Source organism: Falco rusticolus, chromosome 6, assembly GCF_015220075.1.
Source record: "Falco rusticolus isolate bFalRus1 chromosome 6, bFalRus1.pri, whole genome shotgun sequence".
NCBI classification, from domain to species: Eukaryota; Metazoa; Chordata; class Aves; order Falconiformes; family Falconidae; genus Falco; species Falco rusticolus.
The window spans coordinates 23,948,723-23,969,260 of NC_051192.1; the positions used below are offsets into that span (position 1 = coordinate 23,948,723).

The following is a 20,538-nucleotide window of genomic DNA, read 5'->3' on the forward strand; positions in this document are numbered from 1 at the left end:
GAGGTTGGGCAGCCAAGGAAGAGAGAGGAGGAAGAAGCAGAGAGAAGAGAGAACACGTGCCCTGGGTGAAGAGAGACTAGGAGAAGGCAGCAGAGGGACTGGTGTGAAGAGTATGTTGGTATGTGATGGTAAAAGACCTTGCTGCAGCCGGCTAGTTTGGAGAGTGCTGCGACAAGGGAGAAACAAGCAACCACCACTCAACCCCTATTGGCTCTCAATGGCAGTTTAGCACCCATTTCTATACTGGTCTTTGAAAAACATTTCCTCCAAATATCACCATCCACATATATGAACTATGGCATGTATGTCACTTACAAACATTTTTCCTCAAGAGATACAGGAAATCCTTGTCAGCTCCAACTTTACCAAATATATGAGCCTACTACTGACCCATGCGACTTGATTCTATACCCCTTTTATTTGGCACACTGCATTCAGTATTGCGGATGCCATTACCACTCCTCAAGTAACCGTTATCCCCTCAGTAAAAGATAACTACCTTTCCTAATTCATTTATTAAGGAATTATAATTGTAAATCTCATTCAGGTACAGAAAGATTTATTTGGAAATTAACTCATCAGAAGTTCAGCATTGTATAGGTACACAGGGTTGTTCTTTATTTTTTTTATTAACATTTAGTATCACTTGTCATTTTACAGTAATACAGGCATTATCAAAAATTTATTGTCTTTAGTTTTTAAAGGTTTCAAAACTCGCCATGTTTTAGCCCCTTCTTATCCATCCTCTTTTCACAGTTGCTTATGACAGTGCTGAACAGTGGAAACCCCCAGAGCCAAACTAGAGCAGCATCATTCAGTACTCCCTTTCACAACAAGGGCTTGCAATGTATTTTTACACTTTAATTCTCATGTTATTTCACAAGACTACCTCTCCTCTTAACGGATTACAAACTGGCTATTTAAAAAAAGCTTTTGCAAGGGACTGTTCAACCCATTTTGGAAATACAAGTACATGCAACAGGATATTTTTCAAAGGCGTTTACAGTGTAGTTAACATGTCACAGTAGGAGCAATATAATGCTGGAAAACCTCACACCTTCTCTCCTCCACATAAAACCAGGAAAAATAGTGAAGACTGCTTCGAACAACAGGAATTCAAAATATCCAAGAACCACAAACAACAATATGAAAGGGAGTGGGGGATTGCCTTACCTTAAGGAAATTGAGGACAACAATGATAGTTCCCTCCTCATGAAGTTACTGAAAAGAGTGACATTAAATAATGGAATTTTATATAGTGGATTCCTCCTTATGACAGTGAACCCAGACTCTGGAAACTGTGGATCAAAAGGATGAGTATCTTCCAAAAACAGAAGTACAAAGGGAAGAAAAGACTGCTAACATCTCTTCCACTGAAGTATACATGGCTTGGCGTTAAACTCACAAAGGAAGTGCCATTGTTACTTAGGGACTGATACATGTGGAGCTGACTAGAAATCGAAGAGATAAAGCTTGCTTCTCCTATGAGGATGGCCAAGTGTAGAGACATTAAAGAGGACAGATCAGAAAGGAAAGTCCTCCTAGGGCAGACCTCGCTCACTTTCTCCACAAAGCTGAGGGTCTCAGCATAATTGGGCCCAAGATGAATGGAAAATATCACTGGGATTGTTACTTGCCAGCTGACATCTGTCTAGGCCTATAAAATGCTTTTAGAAGTTTAACTTACTTGCTCAAATAAAAAAAGTCAAGTCTAGTAACGAATCCAGATGAAAACAGTTAGAAATAGCATATTTCAAGATTGAGAAAGTTCTTTACATGCAAGAAATCAAAACGAGACACTAGCATCCCTCAAAAGAATACGAAGCAGTGGAATGTACTTAATGCCAAGTAATACAGGAACCTAGACACTGGCTTTCACAGTTAAAAGCTGAAGTTTTATCTAAGTTTATGAAAACAACAGTTTTGTTACAACAATATTTTTATTACACATGTCTAAATACTGAACTGCAGGATCTTTTTTTGGACATTCCTGTCTTTCTAAGGGTAGGGATCTCCCTGACTAACCTTCCTCCAATGAACTTCAAGTTAAAGGGAATATCACTCCTGGGGAATGTGTTCCAGAGAACATACATAGGGTAGTCTGCAGAACAGCAAGGAAGTATTTAAAATTGGTCAAAGCTAGCTAAGCTAGTGAAAAGAACCAAGCCACTGTAGTACAAAGGTGTGGCATAGTTAATTTTCCAAGCTTGTAAGGGATAACACTGTGGAAAACACTCTTACAATCCTCAGTGCTGTCTTACCTTTAGAAGAAAAACACTGACACATTTCTATGCAGTACTGTAAGCAGAAGCTGAAAAACCTAAACATGAAAGTGGTAACTTGAAAAACACAATGCTGCATCTACAAGACGTGTATGAAAGTTTCACCTACATGAGACTACCAATATCCCCACTGATTTACAAAATAGGGCACAGAATAGTGAGTTTTATACTTAAATACAGAACATGTATATTTTTTGTTTTGTTTGTTGGTTGTTTGGTTTTTTTTTTTTCATTTCTACCAGCCTTCTTTCTACTGGAGGAAAGAGTCAAATGTAACAACTTTATTCAGTTGCCTGAGAAAAGGGACAATTGTTTAACAAGGCTAGTAGCCATGCCTGGCTATACAACTGTGAGATGTGCAGAAAGTTTTAACAGATTCATAAGCAGCTTTAATTCAGGTACTCTTATTGGCGATGTCTTATTGCCTCCATGTTCTATATTTTTTGCAAGAAAAGTTATTAAGGGTTGACTGATTTTCTTAGAAAGCTCAAGCAACACTGGGTTTGTTGCATATACCAGTAGACACCTGCAGCATAAACTTAGTCATAAAGAAGTACATATCATCGGTACAGACAGGACCACTAAATGACCTCTCACATAAAACTGTTCCAAAACCATCACAGGTAACTTCAATCTAGTTTCATAGCTCTATTCCACCTATGTTTATCTATCAGTTCTACCTCACAAAAATACCTGTTTATACTGTGCCAGTTTAGTTGCATTAGGCTCCACTTACAGAAAATTACAGCAACAATAGAGCTTTAAAAACTGTGTCCCCTGGCACACCTCATTTCCTCTCCTCCAACAGCACTACCCATTTCCACAGCCGTTTGCCACCTCTTATCTACTATACAAAATCTGGAGAGCTGGTTACCAGGCTGAGAACATGAACAGTACCAGGCATGCCGCAGCGTGGCATGCGATAACAGGAAGGGATAGTTACCCCCCTTAAAGCCACACCTGGGTAACAAAAGCAAATTTTCAGACTACAGCTTCTCACAATTCTCAGTCCTTACTACACTTACAAGCTCATCCTTCTAAGACTACTTAAGGCAACTGTATTTCAGCTTTACTAGAGATATACACGCATGTTATTTTACTGCGTATCAGAAGTACAAATTAATAAACTGTTTCTTCAATGCAAACAGAAAGCATGTCTATTATTTGGCCTGCATGCATAACACAAGGAAAATTACAACTACCTGTCAACTTTCAAACTTCTGCTGAACAGAAATAAACTTCTTTCATATTTTTAACATGGAACAAAGAAAACTGATGGGGGAAGAGAAAAGTTAAAATAAATGTGAGACAACTGTTGTTGACTGCATGCTTTGCTAAAAGAAAGGAGAAAGCCATGACAGCAGAAGTTAAACCCCAGAAAAATCGACTACTGTTCAATTAAGCAAAAAAAAAAAAAAAAAAAAAATTATGGCTCTTTGAAGGATTACCACACACAAGTGAAAAGAATAATTCAGGCAGCAATCTCACATCTAAACTATTTAGCTGTAAGAAACTAAGACATGAAAATATCTTCAATATTTTTACATCTTTGATATATTTCAGTTATGTTTTGACTTCAAGGATTAAGAGGGGTTTTATTTAAATAAACTTCAGATTACATCAAAAACAGGAAGAGAGATTAAGCAGGTGCTTAATCCAAGGTGTTATATTTTTTAAAAAACTAAATTACAGCTTTAAAATACTGCCATAGCAGTAAATTATTTCTGCTGATCTTTAATATAGACCTTTGAGACAAACTTAAATTAGCTGATCTTTTGGCAAGCAGCAATATAAGGACATTAAAGTCACTTTACATTACTACATAAAATTAAATGCACTGTGGTGCTGCAACTTATTTCTCAAAACGGCTCTACTTTTGGATGGCAACATTCACACACTGCCAACTGTTAATCTTCCAGAGCTCTCAGAAGGTGTAACAATTAAATCATGACATAGAGATGCCCTACAGTTTCTTCAAAACACTCTGGAAGCATCTTCATCCCAGCTCTCTCTGACATTGATCTGACAGAAGTGTGGTAAATACAATGGTTTCAAGAACAGCCCCAACTTCAGATTCATTCAGTCAGTCATTTTAAAAGTTTCAACATGTGAAAATATGTATCATAAGAACGTATGATTCCAGTGCATACTTTCAAAAAACAATCAGACTACTCCTGTTAGCAAAACCTTTCCTAAAACATCTTCAAGAAAAGAATTCTTCCAACAAAAACATTCAAAACACGTCTGCTTCCCAGTAGACTTTTTATTTCATGTCACATCTCACACAGTTAAACCAAGCCTATTAACCTAGTCCTTCCCTTTGGATCAGTTTCCTATTGCATTGTTTCTTTTACAATGAAGAAATTAAGTTTCAAAGTTAAATACCATGATTTCTAGTTGTGATTTTGACTTCAGAACATACCTGGGATTATTGTCTCAATGCCTTTTCAGAGTATGAAAGAATCCTGCACCAAGCTAACCCTGCACAAGTACTCTTCTGAGCAAAGATCAGTAGCTATGAAGTCATACCTAATGGTTCTACAATGTGCAATCAAAATAACGTTTCTCCTGTGACTAAGCTATCACAAGACCAAACTCCTTTCCCTCAGTTCTCTAAAGGGGACCCACACGAAGTACAACAGCACTCCCTGACTTCAAGTATTTCTACAGTATCTCATACCCATGCTCATGTCCCTAAAGGGACAAGCATTTCTCATTCTTTCCAACCTTCAGTCAACTCAAGCTGACTGAGTTAAAGACATAGAAAGTTCTCCCCTTCAAGTCATACCATTCACTTATTTACAAAATAATTATGAAGCCTCCTAGCTTCCAAATTTCATGCAATCCCACACTCACTTGTTCTTAACTAAAGGTGTATTTCAATTTTACCTTGAAATGCACTGTGATGCTCCAAGGAAGTGCTGTATTTGATGCATGGAGATCAAACAGCAAACCAATTGGGTAATGCCTAAAAATGAAGAGATATTAAATGAACAAAAAAGCTGTGCATTTAACTCTACATATGGCAGTTAATATACCTGCATTTATATGAAAAAAACTAGCTGTTCAACTCCCACAATTAACATTCATTATTGCCGATTCATAAAAGTTACACAGGCAGGTAGAAATGACTGACAGTTTCTGGCAGAATCAAGTCTACACTTCATATGTTCGGTATCTAAAACAGCGATCTCCAAGCTGTGCCCACAAAACACTGCCAGTTTTGCAACAGCATAGGTAGCTGCCCTATGGAATCCTTCAAAACAGTATTTTTAGTTAAAAAAGCTTGATAACCGTTGGAAGAGCTGGTCTGACAAACTTATACATGCTTTTAGGTACTGTAATGCCACAGGTTCATACCACACTGACCCTTAACATCTCCTCCCTCTCCCACCTGCCTGATGTCACTGTGGAGAGTTAAGTAGTCAGGTAAAACAAGGACATGCCTGTAAAAGGACTGAAAGAGGATGGATCAAGATGAACTCTGTAACTCTACTATCAAATTAAGAAGGGGGGGGGGCGGGAATATAGGACTTTTGTATTTCAGTGGCATTCTAGGTTGAAGACGTCAAACAGAGAAGCTGCTTCCTCCAAATATTCATTTCTGCCTTATAACTTTGTCTCCTTTAAATTTACTAGAAGATACAGCCTCTAGTAATATAAGGAATATATATCACAGAACAATACTTCCACAGGCACTGTAAAGAGGTCTTTTTCTGCAATTTTCTCACAAGCAGACACTAGCAAGATTTTTGATAGGGTGGATTTTGGTTTGTTTTGAGTTTATTTTTGGGTTTTTTGTTTTGGGTTTGTTTGGGTTTTTTTTGCATTCAGCATACCAACTCCATTCTTTTATCTTTCAAAATTCGTAACTGAAAGAGCCTTACTCACTTCTCATCCTATGGAGAGATAAACACACACTTAACTGTAAACTCAGTAGCATCACTGAATTAAATGGGACTGACCACAGGACACAGAGCCAAGCACATACATAAAAGTTTTGAAAGTCCAGACTTTTAAAAACCACCTGTGCCAAGCCAATTTCCTGACTTGCTACACTTTCACACAACAGTGCTTTAGCACCCTCTATGGGTGAGCTAACCCCAAAGCTAAAGACAAAGTCACCGCAATAGCAAAATAAAACCCCCCAAAATAGTACTACGATTCTTGAATTTACCTATTGCACTGGTAACTTCTTTAAAGAAAGAATAGAGGGAAATGTCAAGAAAGTATCTAGATCTGTGTTTTCCTGACAAAAGGGAATGAAGAATACAGCTAACGCATATCCATATACGCTCAAGTTTTTACCACCAAGACTTATTACTACTAACTGCCAATCACGCCTTCAGTTCTTCCACAGAGATTCAGCAAGAGTTCCATGAAAGAGTGGGTTTTCAGGTGAGCTAAGTAACAAAGAGACAAGGTGAGAAGAAAAAGAGGACTTGTCAATGCACGTGGAATAAAAAAATCCCAACATTCCCTCACTCCACTCTTAAGTGTGTATCTACCTTGTACTATGAGCCAGTATTCCCCGATTAAAATCTTGCTTCCAGTGTCACTGCTGCAATACTGTTCCTGAACTTATTTGAAAAAGAGGTACTGCAATTAAAGAAATATACAAATGCTCTCTGGAACCTACAGTAACCAGGAGAATTAAAAAAAAAAAAAAAATCAAACCCCCAAGAAAGCCTTTAAAGAGTTGCCCCCCTCAAAAAAAGAAAAAAAAAAAAAGAAAAAAAGAGAAAACAAACACAACAAAGCCAAGAGAAATGTCCAGATACCAGAAAGGTATCATTTCGAGAAATATTATTGTATTGCTGAAATCAAATTAGAGTGGGAGCCAAGAACAGGCAGACTGTGCAGAACTCAAAGGAAACAATGGGAAAAATACCAAAGAGAAATCTCTAAGAGCCCACAAATCTTTTTTTTAAAGTTGCTAGAACAATGACCGGTTCTGGAAAGTCTTAAATCTATAGAAATGTAACAGCACCTTGACTTCCAGCCACTGTCAATTTATGATTGCTTTTATTGTTATACAGAAGGTGGTTTCAGAGTATGACAGAATTCCTGAAAAACACCACATTAAGTACTTCAAAAGTGACGGATTGACAGTAAGGAAAATTAATTATTACTCCTCTAGCAATTTCTTTCTGAACCCAGGACAGAAAATGACAGCGCGAGTTGGTAGGCTGTTTCCAGACCAGAATAATTTACTGTGGTAATTCAGTAATTCACTGTGACATGAACTGATAAAACCAAGACCAAAAAAATCCTATGTTCTAGAAGTATCTGAGCTACTAAGTATATCAAGTGGCCAAAATCTAGCATTTAGGTATTTCTATGAACAAATGTCTCATTAAGGGAAATCTTGGCTGCATCAAAAAATAGTCTCACCTTTTCCTTTAGTATTAATTAAGAAATAATTTTTTCTTAGATCTTTTAAGGAAACTCTAGCATTTTCCAACAACGTCAGATATGTCTGATCAAATGGTGCTTTGACCTGCTGAGATTTGCTGCTTGTTAAGAAGCTGCAGACAGACTGGCGAGGTTTCTCCTGTGCTTAGTTTATTAGCCCTTACTGTTTAACCACACTGGCACAAATCCTAAGAACTGCGAGGGAACACTTGAGTGTTACCAAGAATGACTATACAGTTCCAGGGGCAAGGTGGCATCTCCACAATTTTGCCATTGAAGGAGAAAGGCTCAGAGGCATGAATGCTGGTCAATAACTGCAGGTCAATAACTGGTTGTGACAATAAGGACTTGGCTTTTACAGTCACAGGACACTCTTCGGGGATAAAGGACTGCTAGGGAGAGATGGAATCCACCTAGGCAGGACAAAAGTATTCACCTTCAAGTTGGCCAGCCTGGTGAGGAAAGCTTTAGACCATAAACGGGTGTGAATAAAATCCCACAGACCAGCAGAAATTAATGGACACAGGTGGAAAGCAAGTGGTGAAAGGTGACAGCTACAAGGGAGATAGCAAAATCATAAAAATAGGATAGAAGCGAGTCTGACACAACTGTATCTACATAAAAGTACACAGCCTGAGGAACAAGCAGGAGAAACTAGAGCTCCACATGCAGTGACATAACTGACAGTATTGGGCTACCTGAGACATAGTGTTATGGATGGATGGACACAAGCTGCTCAGGAAAGACAGGCAGAGCAGATGAGGGCAAGAGAGTTGTCTTTCATGTCATGGAGTAGCTTAGATGTGTGAAACTTAATGGGACAGACAACAGGTTGTTTGAGACCCTGTGCTTCAGGATCAGAGAGACTAATAAGAGCAACATCATGGCGAGTTTGTTACAGATCATGCAATCCAGGTGAGGAAGTAAAGTCTTCTTCAAACAGCTGAAGAAGTTTCTGCATCTCAGACCCTGATTCTTGTTAATCTGTGACATCTGCTGGAAAAGCAACACAAGTAGTCAACATTTCTTGATACAGGACCAGAGCTGGCCTGCAGGTGAATCCATTACTTACTAACAAGACAAAATAGTTCTGGATGTGATAATCAGCAGCAGCTTTGACTGTAGTGACCATGAAAAGCCAGAGTTCAAGATCCTGGAGAGGCTGATAGAGCAGAGTAAGAAGAATACAGACCTTTGACTTCACTCACCACTTCCCTCCCGGTGCCCCTTGCACAATTCACTCTCGGCCACCTCGGAAGCACCACTGGACAGAGCTTTTAGTCCCTCACCTGCAGCCAGAGCACTGAACCTATCCTGTAGTTACAGAAACGCAAATGGAGAAGGAGCCTTCCTCCTGTTGCCACAAGTCACAAGCTTCCAGCCCTTCCATCATCTTAGGAGACTGTTTGCCAATCCAATAATCACAGACTCTGCCTGCATCTCCTTCAATGTAGCTGTAAGTTTAGGTTCCTGCAGGGTCTCCTGAGAAGATCTGATCCATTTCCTTTTGTAGTCTCTGATGCTGCACAGTCTGATAATTTCTTCCTGCAGCTCCTTACCCCTTACCTTGGTGACATAGACCTGCTCCCAGTACACATCACCTACAGGCAAAAAGACCATCTTCCCCTGCTCCAACAAGCTCAGTGGGAGGCCCCGGACCCCTGCAAGTCCAGACCTGGAGAACTTCATCCTCCTTCAGGACCCTGACCTGAGTGCTGCAGACTGTGAAATTGAAACTACATTTCAGATTTCCTCCTGTTTTCCAGTGAGATTTTGAACAGCTGCAGCTGAAAAGAGAGACACTACATCCCAACCAGGTATGAAACCACACACACTGTAAGCAATGTGACCTCACAGTGCAAAGTAAATAATTAGAATAAACAATATTATTAGTAAGTTCTATTTGATTCTGAATGTGGAAGTTATACTTAAAAAGATTAAGCATTAATGCTCACTATTCTTTCTCTACAAACTACTAGCTCAATCTAATTCTCAGTTCTGGTATTTGGGTCTGCCCTGCAACAAGCTTCAGCTATTCAGAGTATTATCATTCTCCTAAAACAATGGTTTGCTGATAGCGGTTTCCTTAGAAAAGCAATTATACTGAAACTGGTGAAGCTCTTCCTGGTAGAATACGCTTAGGCTTTCTGAAAGATCAGAGTCTTAATTAGCAGACCATAATTACACTATTCATTTTCATTTCAATGTTCTATGAGTTTACTAACTCTTCACTTAGAATTATAATTCTAATTTTTACTCTATACTTTTATTCTATAATATAGGTTGGGGTTTTTTAAATTCCAGCTTCAACATCATGGTATTTGAAAACTTACAAAAAATACAGATCTCATTTTGGTTGAAGTAAAGAGCCTCTCCTTCCTTTCTTGTTACAACTTCAGTGAAAACTTACAAAGTTTCCCCCCATGATCTACCTAAGATAATGAACACACTGGTACCTTGTTTATTTGGATGGTATCCATGACTCAAGGTCACCATGGCACACCAAGAAACCCTGGTGTGTATTTCTTGAAACCAAGAAATCATTGTTAAATTTCATGTAATTTAACTAAGATGCCTAAAGCTGGGTTTGCCAAGCAGTTTTGAAAAAGTGAAAAAAGCTAGTTCTTATGCTTTTCTATTTACATGTTTTTAAGGTTTACACTAGGTTGGTCTCAAAGAAACAAGAGTAGAAGATATCTACTGCATCACCAAGTCTAAAGAGATTCTATGATGTGATGCTCACATCACAAAACAATCCAGGTGCAAGAAGCTAAACCAGCCACCGTAAGTCTTCTTTCCTATTATGATACAGGAAAAGAGATACAAAATCTCTTCAGCATTCAAAATACTAAATACTTTCTGGAGAGCCTATGTTATCTATGCAGAGCTAGCAAACACTGCAGCTCTATCTTTATGGCAGAAATGGAAAGAAACAAATCTTATGAACAGTACTTATGAATGAAAACTAATAAATGAAACAATGTCAGTCTTATTCCCCAACCTTGGGGGGGACAGGATGGAAGATACTTTAATAGACCATATGACAGAACAAAACCAGAATCAACATCAATCAGTTCAGTAAAGTTGAACTAATTGAATTCAACAAGAGCCTGTGCATCAATATTAGATTATCTGTTTTACAGTGCAAGCACATATCACACCAGTAAGAAGTGAAGGCTACGCACTTATCTTTAAGCATATATTTTACTTGCATTCAGACTCTAGAAATAATACTTCCTATCTGTGTTATTAGGCATCCTTTAAGGAAGTAGGATAACCTAAACGAAAATTTATTTAATGATTCTACTGCAAGAAACTACAGTAAAGCCAAAGCCACAGGTACTTTGTATTACAGTAAACTAGAACAAAACCAACAGGTGCAGCACAATCTCTGCCATATACATATAGTAAGTACAAGCAGAATAGTCAAAAATACATTCAACATTAAACCTTCTGATTTTCCTCAACATGCTTTTCTTACTCTCCTCCTCTTTTGCCATCTTTGAAATCCAATGGAGTGACTGGTTTAGGAAAAGTACTGACAACATGCTGAACTTGGTAACTCTTTACACAATAAACTAAGTAAAGGTACAAAGTTAAATAAACTCACCATTTCAGTGGTGTACCTTCATATTCAAACCATATTTCACTAACTTCCTCTTGTCTCATAACTTTCTGAAAGTGTTTCTTTACTTTGTCTGTTACCAGTGTCAAGTAGCTTATCCTTGGCAAAAGCAGCTGAAAAAAAATATTACAGAAGCTTTAAATATTCATAAAATTTACTATATTAATAAAAATCTGTAACAAGTATGCATTTTCATAACCAAAATTCAGTCAGCATTCTCCACACACACACACCCCAAACGTCAGATGTCTGTTAGACAGTTTACTTATTAAAGGTCAATGAAAGGCTATAAAATTATGCTCTCAGAAGATGTATAATAGTAGCATCCAATACAATAACCGACAAAAAAATAGTAAAAAAGTTCTTGATTCTTTTGATGTGGTGCTAGGGAGAAGAGTGGAATTTAATTTCTGCTTTTCTGTATTTAAGCAGGCCAAAGAGCATTTTAAACAATTTTTATATGACCAGATAGGAACATGTTCTAAGTTCTTATTGAATATAATGAGCAACTGTGTAACAGCTATTATTTCAAAATAGAAATTCCTACAAAATTTAAAAAAAAAAAAAAAAAAAAAAGAGTGAAAACTAGCTGCTTAAAGGTTTGGTTTCCAAGTATGTTTTGTATTACCAATAGCCGGCAATTTCCATTTTCTTTGCACTGGGTTTGCCAATTCAAAATCAGAAAGAAAACCATCAATATTTTATCAGTTGAAAGAAGAAACCTTCTTACAGCTTTCTGATACACTAACTTTTTTTCCTCAAGTGTAATGTTGTGCACTATCCAAAACAGAATGCTGTGTTATTTTTATTTGCAACCCCCTCCCCACCGCTCCCCCCTTTTTTTTTTTTAAGTCTCATGTCTAGTAAGAGTGGTTAAGCAGACTGCATCAATCAGACTGATTACTGTATAGCACATTTACTTACGATTTATCAGTCTGTAAGCTTTAACAAACAATGCCTTTCGGTATTCCCAATGAGGAAAGTTTAACATCCCTGTAAACTAACATTTAGCTTTGGAGCCCATTTTAAATGAATGGTATTCATCCTGTAAAGTTAATTTAATTTCCTAATTATTAATAGATGGGTCTAAGGAATAAATAGAAATAAATTGCATTTCTCATATTTAGAGAAACATTTGTTTTCCAGTGTTCCTCACAACCAGTGCTGTTTCTTAAAAAGTTTTCTTTATAGTATATGGATAATGCTAGGCCTTAAGTGAATGTCTATGGCACAGACATCCAAAACTATGTAAGGACATATTACAAAAACTTGATCTCTGCTGCAACATTCTTCCAGAAGCTCTCCAACGATTAGACCACACTTTGATCTATAAATTAGATATTTTGGCCATTATACTAGAATTTATTTACAAATACCAGATTCACAAAGAAGTAAGGAGAGTAAATCAAGAGCAAGTTCTTATGAAGGAGAATGGATTTGTCTTTTTGATAATGCTGCATTAGGTTACTAATCTGCATACATCTGTGAAACAACTAAATTTTAGGATTTATATAAAACTACAAGATTATCAAGACTCACCACTACCACAGTCATCAAGTCAGTTAACACTATCTTTTGTGTACCATATGGTTTTCTTTTTCCATCTGTTGCTCTTATTACCATCATCATATTGTTTCTACCTTCTTTCATAGGAGTCCAATCCAGCAAGGTAATTAAAAACAGCCTTCAGTTTTAAAATGTGAACAATCTCAAATTCGATGAAGTCATGTACACACTCAAGTCATAATTGTCTGGTACCTCAATGACTTGAATGACAATATAATCTTACCCTTTTTAACATAATTCCACATATCTACACTGATTGTTCTTGAGACAATATAGTCTAGGCTATTCCAATCAACCCCAAATATTTTGGTAACAATTCCATATTATTTCTGTGTGATATTCACAGTTAAATTAATGCTGGTATATTCTGCTATGAGACCTATCTGGACTGCTACAAAAGCCAGTTTTCAGCATGCTGCATGTGGCACAGCCCTGCAGGAACTGATAAATACATTAGTGTTATTGATTGCAACAGTTTGACATAACCCTTTAAACTGCATAACTAACTTCTCCTGTAAAATACTTCAGTTTGTAGTGTAGAAGAACAACACAGTTTCTATTTCAACACAATTCCAGATCAGAGACTATAACCAAGCAGCAAGTAACTGAATTTAACAGAATGCGGTCAGCACTCCCAATGGGCCTCTGGAGTACAAAACCTAACAGTTAAATCAGGTTAACAGGGACTGCCTGTTTTTCAGAGATGCTGGGCATCTGCAGCACCTACTGAACTTTTTTTTTTTTTCAGTCTTCCCACCTCTTGTACCTTGCTACAGTCTTTCCCTTCCATGGGAGACATGAAAGGATCCAATGTATTACTTTTCTAGCTTTAATTATTCTAGAGATTTACAATTATACTAAACCTGTTAAGTGAGACTTTTAAAAGCATAGTTTAAAGACATTTTCATTTTGTTACCCCTTTTAATATCCCTTCTCCACCAGTTGCCTGCACTCTGTTAAAGATACCAGTTAACATAAAACATTTTTACTCAAAAAATCTTGTAATTTTTAAAAGCTATTACTGAGTATAGGTACTCAAAAATACTTAGAAAAAAGCGCTTAATGTATTTAACTATATGCTGGGCTTTAGTCAATCTCTCTGACAGCAGAATCATGTTAATTGTTTTATAGAGGCCTCTATGTGCAAACCACAATTCTACACAGCAATCCACCTTCTAGACTATTAGACACTCACAAGCTTCGCCAAGACTTCAGCGATGTGGCAAGGAGCCTTCACAAAGCCGTGTCCACCAGAATGTCACCTCTCCCACAAACACTTTTGCTGCTGACTCCTAAACCAGTCCACGCAGCCAACGAGGCTATACCCTTTCAGCCTTTGATTACCCTACAGCAATACTTCTGGATGCTGGGAATGAACAGCCCTTGGGTTAGGGCTGTAATACCCAATTAAGAAAAAAACCCCACATGATCATATAAGATCTATCAATCGAAGTTAAACACACCCCACTAGGTGAGATTTGCACAATTACCTTTCTTTTTTTGGACAAATAACCTTCTATCAGCAGGCTATGTGCTAACGGTTAGAACATTGCTATGAAAATCAAACACGCCCAACAATGCAAGTAATGTAACAACCTGAATGCAACCTGAATGTAGGACTGATAGATCAGTACACAATATGCTAAAATTACATATAATAAATTAAATGGCCTAGAGTACTTCACGGGCAAATATGCAGACAAGGTAGTATCAATGTTTGTAATGATTAGACTGAGCATGCATTTAGCATAGATTCAATATTTTCTCTTACACTATTTAAACTTAGAATTAACTAATACTAAAGTGCATGATATAGCATATAAGGAATTAAACAGAAGAGGATTCCAGTTTTGATTCAAGTTCTATGGCAACTGGCTCAGTCATGCTGCTCAGCAAAAGAAACCTGAATGAAAAACCCTGCTTTCATTTGAGCTTTGTGGCTCAGAAGGAGCCACGTCCGTCTTGTCCCCTAGAAAGGACGGGCTTGTAAGAAGATTCAAGAGAAGTCTAAAGAGGTCAGTGGGTGAATTTTAAGTGTCAAGACTGAGAAGGATTCCTGATATGTTAAGTGAAGCTGGGAGCCTTTCCTTCCAGCAATCGGTTGCATAAGTTTTCTCCCACTCAGCATACAAACAAAAAGCTGGCATAAACTCCCTCAAAGTAGTCAGACTATATGGTATAAACGCAAGTTTACAACCCACTGGGATCAAATTGCCCATTGCAACAGTAATGAAGACATCACAAACAAATTGCACAGCACTAACAATTAAAAAAATAACATTTAAGAACATGAAAAAAACCTTGAAATTCATATTCACATCTGAATTCTTAAGTCAATGGCCATACCAAATGTAATTATTTAATCCTTTAAAAATAAACGGGTACTAGTTCTTCATTAAAAACAAGACACAACAATAATTAACTGCCTTTGATATGATTTCTAGCCTTAGCTTTGAAAGACATTGTGAAAAACATGTACACAATTTACATACGCTCAGCTTAAGCCAGAACAGCTATACAAAACTGATGCGGTGGAGCAAACTAGTAAGATTAGGAGTTCTCCTCATTAAATTAAGAAAACAAAAGTGAATCTCCAGACACATTAGCAGGCAGGATAAATCCTAGTAGGCTAGAACATGCCATCCCCAAAATTACAGAAACTGCAACACCTTCCTTTTGCATATTGTACATTGCTACAGTATTTAATCACAATAACCAGGAATGCTTTCTGTAGAGGTTAAATGAAATGCAAGCAGCTCTTAATGCCTAAGGAAACGCTTGGCATTATCTTTGTCTAGAAAGAGTATCTCTCCAGCTATCTCCACAGGTTTTGTTGCAGAACAAAACTCCACTTTACATGCAAAACAGATTACAAACCAGAAAAAATTCTAAATTTAACAGGAACTGGACTGGTCTGATCACCAATGTACCCAGGATGAAGAAACAAAGCATCCTAACATGGAATAGCTTCACATACGGTCATCTCAATAGAACAACCTGACACGGAGGAAGCTTAAAAGAATGGCCCAGTCAAGCCTAGTCCCTTGGGCTGAGTATCATACCAACGACTGCCTTCTGCTACAACTTTGTTCTTTACATCTGATAAATCTCAGCCAGTGAGTACTCTGCTTCCTATACACATTTTATTTCTAATTGTTTGCATCAAAAGGCAGACAATACACCATTTAAAAATAAAAATCATAATTTTAGGACTAGAGAAAAATCAGTTCAGCCACAAAGGTAGTTCAACCTTACTGGTCCTAATTATGCTTCCAATTCCAAACACAAGCAACTGTAGGAAACACTCCAAAAAACCCAACGTATCCATTTCCAGTGTAACTCTGCAGAAACCTACTTGGTTTGACTACAGGACAGTGCTTTACTTGAGAAGCTTAGTCTTGATGTCACTACTCTTTCCAAAAGATAGACAAGCTCATCTTAAATTAGTTCTGCTACCCCCACGCAGTGCCATAATGCAATACGCACCTACACCACTCCTGTGCTGTGCTAATACATCTAACAAACAAGGGTCTCCTATCACACCACTTGCAACAAACTGAAATCCATCACATGGATTCTAGGTTGTTTTTCTAACCCCGCACCCTCCAGGTCTATCTTCCTTCATCTTCATAAAGCAAGTTCCTCAGAGCAAAAGCATTTTTTCCCCTCTTAACGATGCCAGTATTTCCTTCCCATGCAGCCCTCCCATTTACGGAGGGCAGTCTGGAATACAGAGGTTGTATCTATATTAGCAACTAGTGAGGTGTGAGGAGACATGTAAAGCTGAACAGCTTGTGTCACAGACTGGGAATGTTCATGACACTTTTTTACTACAATTTTAGTTCACTTTTTTCACTTCAGTTTAGCTCCAGTTTGATCCCATACACTATACCCGTTAGCAGCTGAAGCACATCTACTTCAGCTTCACATGAAAATGATTCAGCTTGTGGGCTACAAGACCACTGTGTGATGCAAACCTGGGCACATAAGTGGGAAGGATGAAGACTTGCTTCAAAAATGCATTATAGATCTAAACAAAAACATTAACACAGATGCACTTTGAAACCACAAGAACTAAACCACGATTTAAATTTTGATATTCTACCTTTTACTATTATAAAACCTTGGTCCCTTCAAGAAGCAAAGCTATGTTATCAGCTCCAACATGACCTGAAAAAGGAAGCTAAAATTTTAGAATTGCAATTTCTGAATAACCAGATTTTGCAGAAATAGAGAACTAAGCCTTGAGAATTTCTGTGTACATTTTAAGCAGAATAAATAAAAGAAACGCTACCAGCTTAAAACTAACTCCTTGGCTTAGAAAGTTGGCCACAGCATGAAGATAACATGCTTTTGACACCGATTGTTAAACAGATCAAGACTGCATTTCTCCATACTTAAAATCATACCTTTCATGTAACTTTTAAAATGTTTTTATATATAAGAATTAAAATATATATGTATACATAATACAAAGTCTGAGACTTTTAGATGCTCAGAAGCATTTGGCAATAGGTCAACCACATGAAGTAGAAATACTTCTGTTTTACCAGTGGTGAAACTAAAACACAGAAAGATGAGCACTGCCATCACTGCACAAAAAACATTGATGGTTTATTAGGTTTCAGAAACACACTCAATGCACATGTAAATCAAAAACTGATGACATAAAGATACTGTTAAACACAGGAAAAATTATTTCTGCCCAGTAATATTTTCTAAAAGAGTAGAATAGGATATGACAACACTTAAGATTTCCACATAAAAACTCATAACACAAGATTTTCCTACCAATTACTTGTGACATTTCAAATTTAAGTTTCACTGAATCAGCAAACATTCTCTATCAAGCCAATGTCTACCAGATGCTGAGAGAATGAAAACTGCTAGGTAGACTACAAACAAATACCACATAATTACAAAAGGCACTTCCAGTTTACAACTCAAATACAGCCATCACTCATTTTTATCATCAACTAGCAATCCAGTTCAGGCACGGTACTGTTAAGACATTATAGCTGCTTTTCCTACGTCTGAGCTAGATCTCTCAACACTGCTAGCATTTAAAGAAAAGAAAACTAGCTGAAGTAATCCATGAGCAGAAATACCAAAGCCAGCGTTTGTTACAAGTTTGTGTTGCACAGGTGACTGACCCTCGTGTTTAAGATTACACAAAGCTCTGACTGAAGTTACTTCTGTAGTAAAGTAACATCAAAAATATCTCTTCTTCTGGTCATCATCCAAGAACATACAAAGTCACATAGAGCCACCCCCTCTTACCTACTTGTTGACTTTTTCATCATTTTTTAAATATCATAATTATTCATTATAAGTTTCACTGGTGAAAGAAGCTTAAAGTTTTGAACCACTGTGAAAAGAGACAAATCACACAGTATGGCCATACGGTTTACTTTCATAAGGTACCAGGAATAAGAAGAAAAAAATTTGGGTGGTTATTTTTGTTTCCTCAACATTGCAGCACACATGTAAGAATGAAGGAAACTTAACTATGACATTGGACTACCTGTGACTACCCTCATTATACTCACATAGTAAGGTTCAGCTTCCCTTTCAGTTACCTCATCCTGATACAGAGTGAAACAGGTTGGTATTCGTCCAAACCACACATCTCGAAGTACATCTTTGTCATCTGTCATTCTTCCAATGAATAGTGAAGCACATGTAGATCTGTTTACTTCTTCAACTAGAACTGCAATCCCGCTCCCCCCAAAAAGAAACAAGTCAGCAGGACTGCAAATAAAGCACATCTTGTTAAAGGTCATCGTGACTATGCTCCCACAAGCATTAAACGCACCGGTTTGCACAGAGAACGGCATGAGTTAATGCCTCCGCGTTAACGCTTTCCCAACTACAACACAGGGTGGGATGGCGAATAAACGAGCATTTCCTAAGCCCGCATCACGCCGCAGAGGCAAAGACACCTTTCCCGCTACCGCCCTGCGGCCGCCCCGCAGCTCCCACACCCCTGCGAGGCCCCGGCTTCACCGCGGACCAGCGGCCCCGGACCCAGGGGGAGCCGGCAGAGCCAGCGCCCGCAGCCGAGCGGGACACGCAGCGGTGGGGACGACGAAGCGAGCGGGTCTCCCGCCGGCGGGGCCGCAGGCCGGCCCGGGGAGCTCACCGAGGCCTCAGGACGGGGCCCAGCATCGCCATCGCCCGCCGCCGCGCCGAGACCCGGGGGCCCCCGCCAGCATGCTCAAGGCGGAGGCCGCCCCCCGCGCCCGCGGCAACGGCCCGGCCAGGCCCCGCGGTGGCTGCCCGCCTGCCCGTCTCCCTCCCCAGCGGCCGCCCGAGGTGAATCAGCAGCGCACGGCACGGGGCCGAGCCGAGGAGCACCGCGGCGGCAACCCCCGGCGTGCTCTCCCCAGGCAACGGCAAGGCCGGGGGGCGGGCCGCGGCGGCCCCGCCCCAGCCTCAGCCCCGGCCCCAACCCCAACCCCGGTCCCGGCCCGCCGGGGGCGAGCGGCGTCCCGGCCCCGGGCAGCAACGCCGCCGCGGGGGGCGGGAGAGAAGGAACAGCCGGTACCTCAGTCGCGACCCGCGCCACCTGCCCGCACGCGGAGCGTGCGGCGCGCCAGGCAGGAACTGAACCGCGGCCCCGCCCCGCCGTGGCCCCGCCCCTCGCGCACGCGCTGTCCGCCGCACAGCTTCCGCCCGGCTCCCGGCGGGCGGTTCCCGGTGCGCCCGCCCCCAGCCGGCGCCGGAAGCCGGAAGCGGGGCGGGGGAGTGGAGAAGGGCCGGCGGGGGTGGGCTGGGCTGGAGGTCTGCGGGTGGGAAGGGGGCGGAGGGCCTGTGGCTGGGCCCCTCAGGCTGCGGCTCTGCGGCAGCGTGGGTGCCGGGAGGGCGGCGGGAGGGAGTCAGTCCCGCAGCTGCCCCGCTGCGGGGATGCGGCCGCCTGAGCACCCTGCGTGCGCCGTGGGAGCTGCAGCGGCAGGGCCGGAGGCGGGGGTCGCTGGGCTGCCCGTGTGACCGGCCCTGGGCTCGGGCCCGCTCCTGAGGCGTCGGCGGAGCTGCTCAGGCGATAGGCCGCGCTTCTGCCGGCGCGCGGGAGCCCGTGAGCGTTAGTGCCGAAAGCCTTGGGTGCTCACGGGGTTAAGCGCTCTTCCGAGTATTTTGAGCACAATCTAACCGCTTAAGGTCTCTCTTCTCTCTTACCCGACTGTTCTCTTTCCCTGTTCTTTATGTGGTATATTTTATACACGATGGTTTTATACCGTGATCACAGGAGGTTGAGGGCATCTCTTCCATTCTGCATCATTTTTTATTGGTCCAACGGGTGCAAGGTCACAGTGAATTCCATCTCTGCGTTTTATAGAACATCTGCATTTCTGTCGCTGTGCGGATCCCCATCTCGCTGTCCTACAAGAGTAGGGGGGAACAGGAAAGGGGCCTTCTCAGGTGGGAGGGAGCATCGTAATTCCAAGATCTGTGTCATAGCTTCCTTGCTAGTATGTGTCACACACCAGCAGTTGTCAAAGCTGGGTTGTTCTGTGGCAAGCCGTACAACTGTAGCAAATGTATTACAACTGGTATTTTGGCAGTTAACGTTTGAAAGAAAACAAAGTGGGTTTTTACCCGATGTGGATGGCGCGCACTGCAATTTCAGTAGCGCGACGTTCTTGCTATGCT

General features: G+C 40.2%; 1 protein-coding gene across 8 annotated transcripts in view; it reads right to left on the reverse strand.

Moving 5' to 3' along the window:
* ATG5 (autophagy related 5) overlaps nucleotides 1-19,528 on the reverse strand; it is an 83,613-nt gene extending 64,085 nt beyond the window's left edge. For 2 of the 8 annotated variants that reach the window (XM_037391299.1, XM_037391304.1), the window contains exons 1-4: nucleotides 19,436-19,528; nucleotides 18,438-18,598; nucleotides 11,308-11,435; nucleotides 5,172-5,250 (exon numbers count right to left, since the gene is read on the reverse strand). In XM_037391299.1, the coding sequence (XP_037247196.1) occupies nucleotides 5,172-5,250; nucleotides 11,308-11,435; nucleotides 18,438-18,545 (315 nt within the window). In that variant the 5' untranslated portion in view covers nucleotides 18,546-18,598; nucleotides 19,436-19,528. Of the gene's footprint in view, nucleotides 1-5,171; nucleotides 5,251-11,307; nucleotides 11,436-18,437; nucleotides 18,610-19,030; nucleotides 19,260-19,435 lie in introns of those variants that run through there. The other 6 variants (XM_037391305.1, XM_037391300.1, XM_037391303.1 and 3 more) reach the window with 6 other exon arrangements.
* Between the last annotated feature and the right edge of the window lie 1,010 nt (nucleotides 19,529-20,538).